Raw genomic sequence first — 15,456 nt, 5'->3', positions numbered from 1 at the left:
TTCTGTATGAGTTGCACCAAAAATACCAGATAAAGCTCTTTTCACATTACTAACTTTTGAAGTAAATAACAGTAAAAAGTTAAAAGTGAATGGCAGGGGTGGGGGAAGGAATGCTCTCCTTCTATAATATATATTCCAGAAATACTTTCCACCATTGATAAAACAGTATTCACAGAGTCAGGGGCTGAAAACTAGCTAGAGAAGACACTGTTCTCCCTGGAGATGTGGGAGAAGAATAAGTCAGAGGCAATTACCAGCCCCCACTCAATTCTCACCTCCACTGGGGCTTCAAACCAAGAAAGGAGTACAGAGGCACTGGCAGAGGTTTCCCATATGGAGACCAAGGGAACATGTCCAGGCAAACCTGAGTCTACAGAGGCATTAACTAAAGAGGTCCAGAGAGGCATGTTAACTCCAAAGGCAACAGTACTAGACTGGCACCTCATTCTAAGTGCTCAACTAGTGTCAGGTGATCAACTTTTTAAAGGAAATAAATATAGCACTTATATGCATAAACATACCATTATATATGTACACATATGTATTACACACATATTTATGTATTTGTAGCAATTTCGAGAAAGCAGCATAAGAGGCTTTTTATTATAGTTATGCCTGGGCAGTGGAACTGAGGAGCCATAGGAGAAGGGAAGTTTTTGCTCTTCAGTTATACACTTTTGTACATTTTGAATAGTTTTAACCACAGTTTGAATATTTTTATTAAAAATAAAATTAATCATCATGGGCATCTGGCTTAGTCAATTTTTTTTAAAGTTTCTTTTTTTTTTAAGATTTTATTTATTTAGTTATTCATGAGAGACAGACAGAGAGAGAGAGAGAGAGAGAGGCAGAGACACAGGCAGAGGGAGAAGCAGGCCCCATGCAGGGAGCCTGACGTGGGACTCGATCCTAGGTCTCCAGGATCAGGCCCTGGGCTGAAGGTGGCGCTAAACCGCTGAGCCACGCGGGCTGCCCTGGCTTAGTCAATTAAGTGTCTGCCTTCAGCTCAAGTCATGATCTCAGGGTCCTGGGATAGAGCCCTGCAAGGAGCCTGCTTCTCCCTCTCCCTCTGCCTCTGCCCCTTCCCACCCTCACTCAGTGCTCACAGTCTCTCAAATAAATAATTAAATAATTATAAATAAATAATTAAATATAATTAAAATAATAATTAATAATAATTAATTTAATAATAATTAAAAATCTTAAGATAAAAATAAATGAAAATAAAATTCATGTTTTTAATGTTTATTTTAATCCCTTATTTGAAAAAAATTTAAATATAAGTGCTTATTGGCAACCATTGCATTATAATCTTTCTGAAGCTAAATAAATGGTCTATTGGTAGGTATGGATGTGTGTTGTGTAGGGTAGCATGTAGAGTGAGTTTGTGGAGTGTGTGGTGTGTGTGGGAGACAAGGAGGTGCAATGCTGGTTCAGGGGATGGTGTTGTATATGTATATACTGTGTGTCTATGTGTGTCTCTGTGTGTTGGTATGAGGATGATTTTTAGGTGAACAAGAACTGGGAAATAGCATTCAGTGAACTGTGCAGACAAGAACTTTGTTTCAAGACCAAACTCCATGACAGGGTTTTAAACAAATCTGGTAAATATTGTTATTGTAGTAGGTAGGTATGTTTTATTACTACTAATGGTACTGACTTTATTGGGTTAATATTTTTTACTATGAAGCTACAAACTGGAACTCTTCAAATGGCTAGAATTTCCATATGGTATAAAAGTTGAATTTTGTGCTTACCAGTGATAAATATTGACATTTTCTATAACTGCAGAATGTATTTACAGAGTATGTATGTCTGAAGAATTCCAATCTATACTCAGATACACTATCTTTAGGGAATAGACTCATTATTAAAGTGTGACATCTTAATGGAAAGGGCTATTTATCTAATGATTGCTATCTACAACAAAAATCACTTATAAAAACTCCATCTTTTCTCTCAAAAGAGTATGATTTGAAAATACCAGTGTTATTTGAAATATGGTTCTTTAAATAATCTTTCTTTGCATTTTTTAGTATTTTAAAGTTTTTTCTTAGTATTTTTTCCCCTTTCAGAACTAGTATCTCCATTTTGTGTATTTGAGCTGAAATGTGGGATTTTGGTACTATACAACACAAGTCACATGAGTCATTTTGATTTTGTCTTTAGAAGATTCTAACACTGAGTTAAGTGTGAAGTCAGATTTCTGAATTAGAACAAAGTATACAGCTATTTCAAAATAAAAGAGCTGACCAAATGCTGCTTATCTTCATGGTGAATCCACATAAGAAGTGCTTTTTTAAAAAAAATTTCCTGGGGATGCCTGGGTGGCTCAGCGTTTGAGTGTCTGCCTTTGGCTCAGAGTCCTGGGATCAAGTCCCACATCAGGATCCTTGTGTGGAGCCTGCTTCTCCCTCTGCCTCTCTCTCTCTCTCTCTCTCTCTCTCTCTCTGTCTCTCATGAATAAATAAGTAAAATCTTTTTTAAAAAAATACACACAAAGCACTTATGCTGGGCATGGTAAGTGCTCAAATGTCAGCTATATTGTCTCCTAAGAATTATGCTGAATCAATGACCCCAGACTATGAGGCCTTTAATCACTTGTCATACTGGCCCTGCCAAAAGTAAAGTTGAAATAACACATGTGAGCAGTGCAGCCTAAGAGACAAGTAGCTTTCTATTCATTTAGGTTCCCTACGTTTTATTAACATTTAGAATCTGATCTCCAGGAAGCAAGTCACCTGAATCACAATTAAGAAGACACCTGCAGGGCAGCCCCAGTGGCGCAGCGGTTTAGCGCCGCCTGCAGCCTGGGGCATGATCCTGGAGACCCGAGATCGAGTCCTACGTTGGGCTCCCTGCATGGAGCCCGTTCTTCCTCTGCCTGTGTCTCTGCCTCTCTCTCTCTCTCTCTGGGTCTCTATGAATAAATAAATAAAATTTTTAAAAAAAGAAGAAGAAGACGCCTTCAAAATGCCTTCACCAGTGACTCTTTAATTTCATGCCCTTGCTTTTACCAAGAATTGATATTTTTAAAAGGTTACTATGTCTTTTTCAAAACTGTATTTAAAGCGTTAAAGTGGTTGTCTATTATTATATCCATTGTACCTTTTACATGTATTCAAGTACTAAAATTATTCTAGAACTGTGTATTAATAGGCTTCTCTCTCTCCCCAGATGAGTTTGCTTCTTTTAACCTAGTAATACATAAACTATATAACCCTTGCCTTTTTTTTTTTTCCCCTAGGAAATTTAGCTTATATCTAAAAGTGCTTAGTTACCATCACTATTCTACTCCAGATTTCTGGTGTAGTCTTTTCCCACCACCTAAATGATTTCTCACATAGATTTAAAATCAATTATCCTATATTCCATGTACTCTAAATCTATTTTATGATTATATGAATTCTTTTTTAAAAAAATAGAGTATTAATAAATATCCCCACATATGTGTACATATTCCTTGATGGTCAGGTAGTACTTTATTTTTCATTAGCCGGTGACCAATAGGGGGGAAGTGCTCAATAAATATCCGTTCCACCGGGCTCCCAAATCTCTTCCCAGGCTCTATTCTCTCCCTTGACCTCAAATCCCACATGTACAACGATCTGTCCTCTGGACACTAAAAATGTCCCAACTCACCCTCTCCCTTAACAAGCACCCCTTCCTTATTCAGATTAAGCAATTTCAAGGTCATCTATGACTCACCATCTTGAGGCTCTCAGTCTCAAAGTTCTGAAGATTTTCCTTTGGAATATTTCTTGTACTGGAGCCTCCCTTCCAATTCTCATTGCCAGCACCATCTTCACAATCTTTAATCAACCATAGCTGGATTATTACAACAGCTTTCCAGCAGAGATGCCATGAAGGAAGGCCATAACACACATGTCTGTTTTTCACACACTATCATATTTAATTCCTATAACAATGTTATGAAGCAGGTCTTATTTCCCTTTCATAGATAAGAAAACTGAGATTAAAAACTAGCCCACTGTAGCATATATAGCAAAATGCAGATCTGGGTTTCAACTTGGGGTCTGAACTTCAAATTCTTTCCAGTGCCACAAGCTACTCCTAATTTTCTTCCTTCTATGCCACGGCCATCCCCAACATCTTGCTTTTGTTAAGGTCTGCTTCTACTGTCACACTTCTCTTAAATAGCAACAACAACAACCAAATTGGAATCCTCTGGTTGACTTTCAAGAATTCTGCCTAGAAAACCTTGTTTTCCTTGCTCCTCAGATTCATTTTTCACTGTCCTATAAACATATTGTCCTGCTTATTTCTATACTATCAAGGGTAATCCTATACTGTCAAGGGTATTTTTGGAAAACTAATAAGGTGCTTTCTCTTCTGTGTTTCCAAATACAATATCTTTTCCCCAGTTGACTCAGGACACCTTGCTGTGGGGGCAGCAGGAGAGGCGGGTGGGGATGATGAGTGCTTAGTTAGAGTTCAATGGGGACATGTAGGGGAGAAGTAGAGAAGACAAATTTTAGAGGAGTGCAAAGAGAAAGAACAAGGTAATTTTCAGCTTTTTTTGTAGGAAAAATGGGATTTTGAAAGCAGAATGTAGGAAAAAGAGAAATCATCTTGAGGAAGGATTTGCTCAGTTCTTTATTTCTCTAATCAGTTCTGAAGGAACCAGATCATAGAATGCTCTTATCGTGCAGACAAGATAGCTTTTGATAGCAAAGTCATTGTGCTTCCTGTCCTGGCACAAGAATGAAAAAATAGAACGGAAGGAGAAGTTAAGATGTAGATCCAAGAAAGTGAGAAACCGCTGAGACCAAGAGACCTGTGACATCCCAGCCTGGTTAAGCAGAGAATGTTATGGGCTTTCTCAAGCCACGCTATGTTCCCATGTATTGTGGACACTGCGCCGGGAGCCAGAGAGTCTGCACCCCGACTAGGGACATCGCTAGTGATGTAAGCTGTATTTGAGCTCTGTAGCTCATAGGAGCTGAGCTGAAACCATCCATATATGTATGCCAAGGAGCATATCTGGGTTAGAACAAAGGCAAGTCAGCCAAGATCAAGTTATTTTCGCTGACAAGCAGCACCTAAGTAGACCAGAAGAATCAGAGGACACCAAATCTTTCTTTCTTCCAGGGGATACATAAACACCCTTCTCCCAGTGCCCAGATGCTACAGAGGGAGAGGAGAGTAGGGGGAAGTGGATAGGGAAAGGCTTTCTGAAAGCCTGAGCTCTTTTATTCAAGTGAGAGGCTATTTATTAAAAGGAAAATTTACATTATAACATCAAACTAGGATCAATGAAATTGGCCTCACAGCATCTCTCCAGAGTGCCCTGAACTAGGGGTGTATACATGAACCCTAAGGAGACTACAACCCCTTATAGAGATTGGGGCGGTGGGAGCAGGGAGGAGGGGTTATGGAGGAATCAGCAAGCAAAAATCCCTTAGATACTAGCTCAGGGCACAAGGAGACACTGTCCTAGTTGACCTAATCCCTGCAATAATGTAGGGCAAATCTTCCCTCCTATTAACTCACATAATTGCTTAATCATTTAATTAACTTAATTGCTTTATGGTTTAATTCACTTGTTGAATAAGTATGTTTAGCAAGCAAAATACAAAACAAAATTTTAAAAACTAATTTAAACCACAGAATGGACATTTGGTTCATTTTTTTTTTTCTCTCTCTCTCTCCTGGTCAGTACGTGGGAGGCTCAAGAGAAAGACCTATTACAGGCAGATTACAGGAGCAACATGTTGCTGTTCATCTAGATTGTTCTGGTTTCTTGATCTTGCTATATGTGCCTCTGGGATGTTCTTTGTTTATTATATCCCTAGGCTACTCTTATTTCTGCCCAATTGATACTAAGCCTATAGACAAAGAGATTGGGTTTGGGTCAGAATGATAAGTAACTTCCTTAAAGTCATTAAAGGATAAAGAATTAGAAGAAGAGAGCTCAGAGGTCTCTCCTATGCTCTCTCTACTCTACGATGCTATCGCCAGGGAATAAGAAAACAATGAATAAAGGTTGCAAATCAAAATAGTGTTATTAAAATGTATGCTTAGCTTATGTTTTGGAACATTTGGGTTCTATAAAAAACAGCTTCAAAAAAAAAACCCACAAAAATTGCTCTTCAGATTGAATCACAATCTCTTTCACACTCAGCAACAAAAGAACATTATTAAAGAAGTCAAATCCTTTATTGAAATGAAGAATTAGCCAACTACTCTATCCATCTAGCAAGTTGGCAAACAGAGTAATAACACCATCAATGTGAGCCAAAGCCATGAGAATAACACTCAAGTTGTTTTGACGAAGCAGTTCGCCCCCACTGAAGAAAGGTGAATGTGCCAACCGGCCAGGATCCAGAGTGTCATTCTGTGAAGGGCGAGAAGAGCAGAAGGAGCCACAGAAGATGAATAGTGAGCAAAGCACAGAGGAGGGGTGGAAGAGGGGAGCATTAGAGAGTAACAGCCATGTTACAGTGTCGAGGGTGGTGATAATTGGAAGTGATGATAGGGGTGGGAAGCAGCAGGCACTGACAAAAGGACAAGCAAGTCAGAGATGAAAAGTCAAAAAATAGACAAGCCTCATAGTCTCCCTGGCAAGCAGGCAGCTGTCAGTCAATGTGGCTGCCTCTGGAAACACCCAACATCTATACGATGCGGCTTACATGTGAGTGTGCTCACAAACAGCTTCAATGGAGTCATTAAAGACACATGTTTTGAAAAATCTCTTAACACATTTATTTGTAGAGGGGAAGAAGAGAAGTGGGGGACACTCTGAACTTCAGTAGCCCCTAAGGGCACCAGTATGCAAGGCTAGAGGAAGGCAGCCCAATCTGTCCAACTGTTTGATGTACATGGTACAGGACTATGGGGAGTCCCATGTACCACACCATCTACTGCTGAGCCCACATCTATGGACACCATGAGCAGCTCAATAATGTGTTGTCACAGTAGCAACCAAACCAACAAGATAAGGAGCTCCATTTAAGAAACAGGAAAGCATGGGACACCTGGGTGGCTCAGTGGTTGAGCATCTGCTTTTGGCTCAGGTCATGATCCTGGGGTCCAGGGATTGAGTCCTGCATCAGGCTCCCAGGGGGGGAGCCTGCTTCTCCCTCTGCCTGTGTCTCTGCCTCTCTCTGTGTGTCATTCATGAATAAATACATAAAATCTTTAAAAGGAAAAAAGAAACAGGAAAGCACAGCTTTCATTCCTAAAGATTTTCATCTGCGCCTCCCCCCCCCCCAAAAAAAAAAGTAATAGGTAGAGACTCCAGCACTTGCAAGTCTGGAGAGATATCTGGGTCTCCACAGTAATTAATTTCCTGACAGTTTCTGTTGGCCTGTGCTATATTCAGAATCCTCTAGGTATGAGTTTAATAAATCTATTAGACAATGCTAATTTGGGTATATATCCTAATCGCCAAGTCAGAGAAAAGAGGCTGTTGTATATTTAAGGAGGAAAGCTCCAGTTTCTCTCTTCATCACTTTCCCTGTCATCCCTCTCGTGAAAGCTCTTTGCCAGACCCCTCAGCAGCCAAAATCAGAAAAGTAAAAAGGTCACCTAATGATGTGTTCCTTCCTCCATTGGGAGCAGAGGTGAAGACCCCTAATCATTGCCTGCATGACTTAATAATACTTCTTAAACACATGTACCTTCTAGAACTTAGATGTTTCTGCTTCCAGGAACTGTATTTTGCATACAACTCTGTTAAACTGCTGCATTCATTCCTTTTTAATGGTCCGCTTTCATGCCCAGCTCTTCAATGATACTATAACATCCTTAATAGAAGAGACCACCTCCCTTTATGTCTAAATACTGGCTTTTAGTACACCACTGATGAATATCTGTCTGTTGGAGCCATGAGTGAACAGACCCATGAGTGCTTAAACCGTAAGACTGAAGACCCAGGGAACAGACAATTTTCCCCTCCCGATTAAAGAAAACTTTTGGGGGTCCCTCGGTGGTTCAGTTAGTTAAGCGTCTGCCTTCAACACAGGTCATGATCCCAGGCTCCTGGAATAGAGTCCCACATCATGGGCTCTCTCCTAAGCAGGGCATCTGCTCCTCCCTCTCCCTCTACCCTTTCCCCCTGCTTGTGCTCTCTCTCACTCACACACTCTCTCACAAATAAATAAAATCTTAAAAAATAAAATAAAAAATAAAGAAAACTTTTGGTCACATTTGATAATGTGTGGAAGTAGTGGTGGAGGGGAATTAGAATAATCCTATTAAAAAAAGTCATGAATAATATAAATTAATAATCAGAAGTTCAAGTAATATAAACAATTTTTCTTCTTTCAAAGCAGGTTTTTCCTTAATCACATTTAATGCTTAGTTACACCACAAAAATTATCTGATGCATTCCACATTTCTTGATTTTAATATTAAAATTACATTTGTCAGGATAACATCGAGTAAATCTTAGAATTAATAAGTTCTAATAATGAAGCTTATCTTCAAAAATAAACTCACAATACTTTCTAAAATGAATGTTTATTATTTCAAGAACAATAAGTGACAATGAAATCAGAAGTCAAATGAAATAAAATGAACTCAATCAAAAACTGCTATGACCTAAGAGAAATTCATATTTGGCTATTTAAGTATATTAGATGCTATTATATATGTTAATATTTTATATTATACATATAAACTTGTTTAATATTATTAGAAGCAAAGGGATCTGGTTTTCTATCACTATCACCCATATCCTAGGTCAAAAGTCTGAAGTTTTTAGATGCTTGCTCCTGTCTCATCACTCTGCAACCTACTTTTCAACAGAGAATCCATATGCATCGGTACTACTTGACAAAATATATTTAGAAATGCAAAACTGGTGTAGAATATTAGCATTGTCATGCCCTTTCCTTAGCAGGTCATATACTTGTGGATATTTAAATCTCATGTTTTAAAAGGTCTAAGACCAAATCCATACTGTCACCTATTATTTGAATAGTGCAAAGAGAGAAGTTTTCTTTCTAAAAGGGGATTCCTTGGACTGGGTAACTATAGACAAACATCCCTGACCTAGATGCTGAATTAAAGACAAAACATTGTAACAATCCTGATTATTCTCATACAGTCACTGCTGAGCCCCTTACCCACAAGTGTGAAGTTAGTCACCCCACTGCTCACAACTCCAGATACTCTATCTAGGGCCAGACTCCTACATGCTCACCCTACACTGGCCACTAATCTAGCAACCCTGCCAGACTTATACTGTGTGGGGCTGAGGGCAATGTTGAGAAGGAAGACTTCTAGGCAAGATAAGAGCTTCCCTCCTCAGAAGACTGCTCAGCGGCCAGTCACTGTTACTTAAGCATGCTCCCTGAGGGGACAATCTCAATCCTGAGCTAGGAAGTTTAAAGTATTCCTTCCTGTCAAGAGCCTAGGAGCCCAGTAAAGACGGGTATCTTCCTCCTGTTACATTTCCCATGGTGTTTTATTGCTTACTCTCAACTGGGGGTAAGGAGGTTTATGGAACATTGTAGGCAAAGGCAAAGCTTGATGGTTAAGAATATTGAGAGGAAGAAGAGGGGAGAAGGAAGGAAAGGGAGGAAGGGAGGGGAGAGGGAGTGGGGGAGAGAGACATTTGCTATCCCAGGCCAGTGATGAAAAATCCCTAAAATTCTAACTGTATCATCAGATGATGTCCCAGTCCTGCTCCACGATCGTATCACCACTTTGATATGAAGAAAAGAGAAAACCATAAATGATATTTGGCAGGGGGTCAGTTATGTTTTGAGATATTCTTTTCTCCTTTCCGTTTCCATTCTCAGTCCTCCCACTTAGCTTACAAACTTTCTCAAGTTGATCAGCCATCAGCAGTCAAATTGAAATGATGAATTAATTGGACCTCATAAGTGAATTAATACTAATTAGTAGTGTCCTGTGCTGTTCCTCCCAGGAGTAAACACATTTTTAAATTTCTTTGAGGAATAGAGAAAAGCTGAACCCAAAGGAGGCCACGGTGTGAACAGCATAGCCCTAAGAGCCTAGAGATTTCAGATGACCTAGGGCTGCTGTGAATTAGAAGTCAAACTTCAGCTTCAGTTTATCGATTTGTAAAAGAAAAAACTAGACTAGATGAAATCCTTTACAACTCAAACATTCTATTTTTTTTCCAAAATATTCTATATTAGTTAGATTTAGGAAGTGTGATACTAGGATGACTTTAGGTGGGGGAGTTCAAATGACCCTTCTATCACACCATATAGATTACTATCTACTCTATTTGCCCCATAAGATTAGTCATGATCAAGATCTTCCTTCTGCAATCTTGGCCGGTTAATAATATATGGACCTGTTAATAATAATAATTCATTGGGGCTTAAATAAACACCTGAAACACAATTGTAGGGATATTTGGTTTTAAGATGATGGAATAAGGCTTCTCTTATCCTTTCTCCTTTCCAAAATTACTTCTCCCCATACAGCAAGTAAAAGAAAGAAAAATAATACAAATTTCATCTTCTATGAAACCAGAAGACATTTGTAATCTGTAACTACACAACATATGAAAAGGAGTTGGAAGAAAGGTAAATGATTTAGTGGAGATAGGGAAGGTCCAACCAGAGTGCCAGAGTGCCCATAACAAGAAGCAAGTTGATCCACCCTGCTCAATGCCAGAATATGCCCAGAAATTGAAGGCAAAAGAAATCCCAGAAAGTAGAGATGAAGAGCCCAAAACGGGGGAATTGGCTGAAAGTTTGTGCAAAGAGTAGGTAGGAACTCTTTCCCTAGATCTCTATCCCACTGACTGATACCCTTACCCCTATAAGAAAGATAGGATATTAAATCTCCAGAGAAATAGAAATAGAGATGCTCTGCTCTGGTTGTGGAGATACCAGGCCTAAGAGAGGGCAGGCGCTAAGAATAGGGGATCCCTTCCCAGTTCTAGCATGAAATATTATATAAACATAAATTACTGCTTTTGTTATGACACATTTCTGGCAGTACTTCCTCTGAAGAAAAACTAAACAGAATCTTTTCTACAAGTCTTTCTCTTTTAAAGATAACACTGCTGAGAAATCTAATGATTATGTGCACGTATGTTATTACATACAAGGATTGATTCTCCTTTCTAAAGGGAGACTCATAAGTTTCTCTCTTGATTTATCAAGTATTTGCCAAATGTGAGTCAATTCTTCTCTTTTCTTGAAACTGTTCTTTCTAGGCAGCCTTGTTGCCCACCTGCTCCGTCATCTTTCTCTGTATCCTTTGTTTGCTACGCTCTCTCTACCCTCTAAACAACAACAAAAATTCCTCGGAAAAGGGAGTCTATAGCACTTTTGTTTCTCTTTACACTCTTTCTTTGGGTACTGTCATATACTCATATGACTCAGCAACTAGCCCCATCAGCCAGGAGACTCTCAAATTCTCCCAAGCTTTAAACTCGAATTTCCATCTTCCCGCTTGATACCTCTAATCAGAATTATCTGATTTTGGGTTTGATTATCAGATTATATTATCTGAAAAATCAAACTCTCCTCTTTGTCCTTTCCTTTTAAACAATGACATCAATGAGCTTAGTTATCTAGGTCAAAATCCCCACATCATCTCTGACCCTGCTTTCTATTTATTTATTTATTTATTTATTTATTTATTTATTTATTTTTTATAATAGTCACAGAGAGAGAGAGAGAGGCAGAGACACAGGCAGAGGGAGAAGCAGGCTCCATGCACCCAGAGCCTGATGTGGGATTCGATCCCGGGTCTCCAGGATCGCGCCCTGGGCCAAAGGCAGGCGCTAAACCGCTGCGCCACCCAGGGATCCCCTGCTTTCTCTTTAAATCCCTCATGAGCAGTTAGTTTTATGTTCCCATAGATCCTATCTGTGTATTGTGTCTTCCAACCTCTCCCCTTTCTATCCCGGTCAGTACAACACTATTACAGATCCTAATCTCAGCCTGAATAGCTACATAGGCCCCTAATTTATTTATTCATTCTCTCAATTGCCACTTCAATCTATCCTGCTCTCAGACTGGTGTTGATCAAATTGCTGCTGCTCTGTATTGCCTCCTTCTGTGGCTCCCTATTGCCTCCTTCTGGCAAGATTCTCCGTATTAATGCCCCAAACCAATGCAACCAGCTAAATCTCATTGCTCTCCTACACATACTCTATGCTCCAACTGAACTCAATTAATACTCCCCAGACATGCCTAGCATTTTGGTGGAAGGGCTTCAATTAATTTCCCACTCTGTTTCTGTATCCTATTCTATCGTCTAGGGCCATAAAGTTTTCCTTGATTTCTCCATGACCTTACATAGTTTGTCGCTCCCTTACACTGGATCCTTCATAGCTCCATTCTTGTATGTTTTTATGGTACTTATTTTACTCTAATTTATAGCATAATAGCTCATGCCCAGTTTCATTTCCACCTCTCCCTCATGAGATTTTAAACTCCTTGAGTGCAGAAAAGTTGTCATACTCATCTTTGGGGCTTGCTATACCAACTTGGCACATGTAAATGCTTAAAAATGTCTTTGAATCCAAACTCATGAGGACTGCCTTCAGATGCCTTTTTGGAGTTTCATCAGATATATTTAATAACTAAGAACTTCGAGAATGGGGTACTCTTGCCAATGACAGACTACTTGGTCCTAGGTTTGCAAACAATTGGATAAAGAAAGTCTTGGTTTGGATTAATGGTTGAATCAAGAGTTCCATCAAAGGGTATTTTTTAAAAGTCTTGTTAGTTATATAGCAGATGACATTCTTTCTCCTAAGTCAGTCTGTTTAAAATTCCCAAATGGAATACTGGAGCATGGCGCAATGAAATGAGCAACAGGATTACCCTGAGGAATCTTTTTGGTAAGAGTGGGATTCTATCTTCAGCATCCTGGCTGAATTTTAAATTCAGCTCTTCTATTCTGCCTACCAAAATGACCCTGGGGCTTTCAGAGACTGGTTATCCTTCTCCGGTTGCATCTTCGGGTTGTTGTGTTCACTTTCAGAGCTGTTTAACTGTGGCCATATTCTTGAAGGTGGGGGGAAGAAAAGCTGATTTTTGCTACAGATATCAAACTAGTGCCCACCGTCAGCACATGACAGGACTCAAACATGGAGAGCTTACTGCCCTAATTCCCAAAGAAACATTTATTAATGTTTGTCTCCTTAAAATGGACTGGGTCTTCTCAACGGCTTTACAAAGTAAATACGGTAGGACATTTACTTGTTGAATTATGTTAAGTCAGAAAATAGAAAAAAAAAGTTCTATTAGCAGGTAGACACGTCTACAATAGAATCTGCCTCAGTATCTTGTGTCATTGCTCTCAAACTCCAAAAGGCAAAGTGAGTTTTCTCTGCTCCACCCTGCTTTCTCAGAGAAGACTGCTGTGGTGTCCCATTTAGTGTGGGTTTAAGATAAATTAAAAAAAAAATCAAATAATCAAGAAATTGAGCTGGGTTATAAAAACCAAATTGGCAAAAGGAAAAACAGACAGTGTCTTAAAAATCTTAGGGAGGCTGGAAAGCGAGCTGGCAGTGCTTTAATCCCTAAGGATATACCTTCCTTCCATTTCCTGGGCCATTTCCACTCCAGGCTAATCTTCGGCAATAATTGAACCGCATCGGGATGCGTCGCTCATTTTAAGTCAGAACCCTTCCCTAGGCGGTCTACTCAGCCGCTGATTTCTGTTTTGTTACAAGCAAATCTGGAAGGGCCAGGCGTGCCCCTGCGCCCGCAGAGCGAGGCGAGGTTAGGGCCCTCTGGAGGTCGCCCCAGAGGCCTGGGCCCAGGGCTGTGGCCGCTCTAGGGCAGCAGGGGGCGCTGCCTAACCTCGGTCCCGTACCCCGCCCAGACGGTTAGAGCCGCCCGCCACATCTGACCCCAGCTCTCTACCTAGGTCTGTGCGCTTTTTCCTAAAAAAGACAGTACACCCCGTGGCACGCCCAAGGTATGTGACAAGAAAAACAGCACGCTCCGTCCACAACTAAGCACTCTCTTTCACTCCTCTCTGTATCTCGTAGCTGCTAAGGCTGTCCCCAAGACCTGGGGATTGAGGAAAGTCGCTCTTTCTCACGCACTACAGTGCCGACCTCCACCTTCCTTTAAAAAGAAAACAGCTCCTGCCGCCTGGGAACTACAGCCGAAGGCGCCCCTGGACGGTTCCCGCGGCTGCCCGGCGCCCCCTCTCCCCTGGGGACTCGGCTGCAGTTTGCTCCCAACTGTGAACGGACCGTCGAGAAACGGGGCGGCGGGGCAAACCTGCACCCACAGCCCACGGCCCACGGCCCACGGCCCACGGCCCACAGCCCGGCCGCACACCTTCCCTCCGGGCTCCCCACTCCCCTGCCCCGGCCTCGGGTGGGGGGCGCGCGGGGGGGACGCCCGTTCCCAGGCGGGGCAGCGGGGGAGGAGGGCGCCCCGAGTTTGAGCGCGCGCCTGGGTCCACGCGCAGCCCCGCATTCCTGGACTTCCTCGGGGAGCTCGGGGGTCCCCCGCCGAGGGGTCCCAGCCCAGGGGGCAGCAGCGCGCGGCTGGGGCAGGACGGCTCCGCGGGGGCTGGGGCGTGCGCTGCCGCGGGGACGGAGCCCCAGCCACGCCCTCGGGGGCCGCCGGGTCCCTCCGCACAGCGGAGCCCAGCGGAGCCCAGCGGAGCCCCGCGTCCCCGAGCCGCCCCGAACGGAACCGCCAGGCCCTGCGCCGCGGCGTCCGCGGCCCGTCGCGGGGCGGCCGGGAGCGCGCCATCCTGGCCCCCGCCCCGCGGCGCCCTCCGGGGTACTCACGGGTCCAGCCCGGGCGAGAAGGGCGGCGGGCGGCAGCCGTGCGGTTCGCGCTGCGAGGGCGCCGAGCGCGGCTCCAGCCCCCCGTTGACGCCCCTCCAGCCCCGCCGGCGGCGCTGCGGCTCCGAGCCTCCGTCCTCGCCTTCCTCCTCCTCCTCCTCCTCCTCCTCCTCCGGCGCGGGGAAGGTCACCCTCGCCTGCTCCTTGCACTTCCTGCCCTTGGTGGACATCGCGCCCGCCGCGGTCCGAGCGCGGAGATGCCGCCCGCCCGCCGCCGCCGCCGCAGCCCGCGGCGCCCCTTCCCCGCCGCCCGCCGCTCCGGCAGCCCCCGGCGGCCCCGGGCGGGAAGGCGGGCGGAGAGGGCGGCGCGGCCCGACGCCCGACAGCTGGAGGCGCGAGCCGGAGCCGAGCCGCCGCCGCCGCCGCCGCCCACCATGAAACCGTGGGAGCTGCGGCCGCGGCTGTGGCTGCGAGGAGGGCGCCGGGCCGAGGCCGAGGGGGCGCTGCTGCGGGGAGACGCTCTCCCGGCGGCGGCGGCGGCGGCGGCGGCGTTGGCTGCGGAGCCTCCTGGGGCCGGCTCCCGCCTCCGACAGCAGCTCTCGCTAGGACTCTACCCTCACTCGGCGGGAAGGACGGGGGGGCGGGGGGGGCGGGGGGGGAAGGGACGCGGCCGTCCTCGTCAGACCCGCGTGCCGCAGGTAGGCAGAGAGCAGCCTGCTCCGCGGTCCCCATCTCTC

The 15,456-nt window shown here is 43.6% G+C and overlaps 1 protein-coding gene across 7 annotated transcripts in view; it reads right to left on the bottom strand.

The window, feature by feature from the left end:
- TRPC3 (transient receptor potential cation channel subfamily C member 3) overlaps positions 1 to 14,949 on the bottom strand; it is a 64,938-nt gene extending 49,989 nt beyond the window's left edge. For all 7 annotated transcript variants that reach the window (XM_072788535.1, XM_072788536.1, XM_072788537.1 and 4 more), the window contains exon 1: positions 14,723 to 14,949. In XM_072788535.1, the coding sequence (XP_072644636.1) occupies positions 14,723 to 14,949 (227 nt within the window). The remainder of the gene's footprint in view (positions 1 to 14,722) is intronic.
- Between the last annotated feature and the right edge of the window lie 507 nt (positions 14,950 to 15,456).

Source organism: Canis lupus, chromosome 20, assembly GCF_048164855.1.
Source record: "Canis lupus baileyi chromosome 20, mCanLup2.hap1, whole genome shotgun sequence".
Classification (NCBI taxonomy): domain Eukaryota; kingdom Metazoa; phylum Chordata; class Mammalia; order Carnivora; family Canidae; genus Canis; species Canis lupus.
This window is presented reverse-complemented; position numbering and strand designations above follow the sequence as displayed.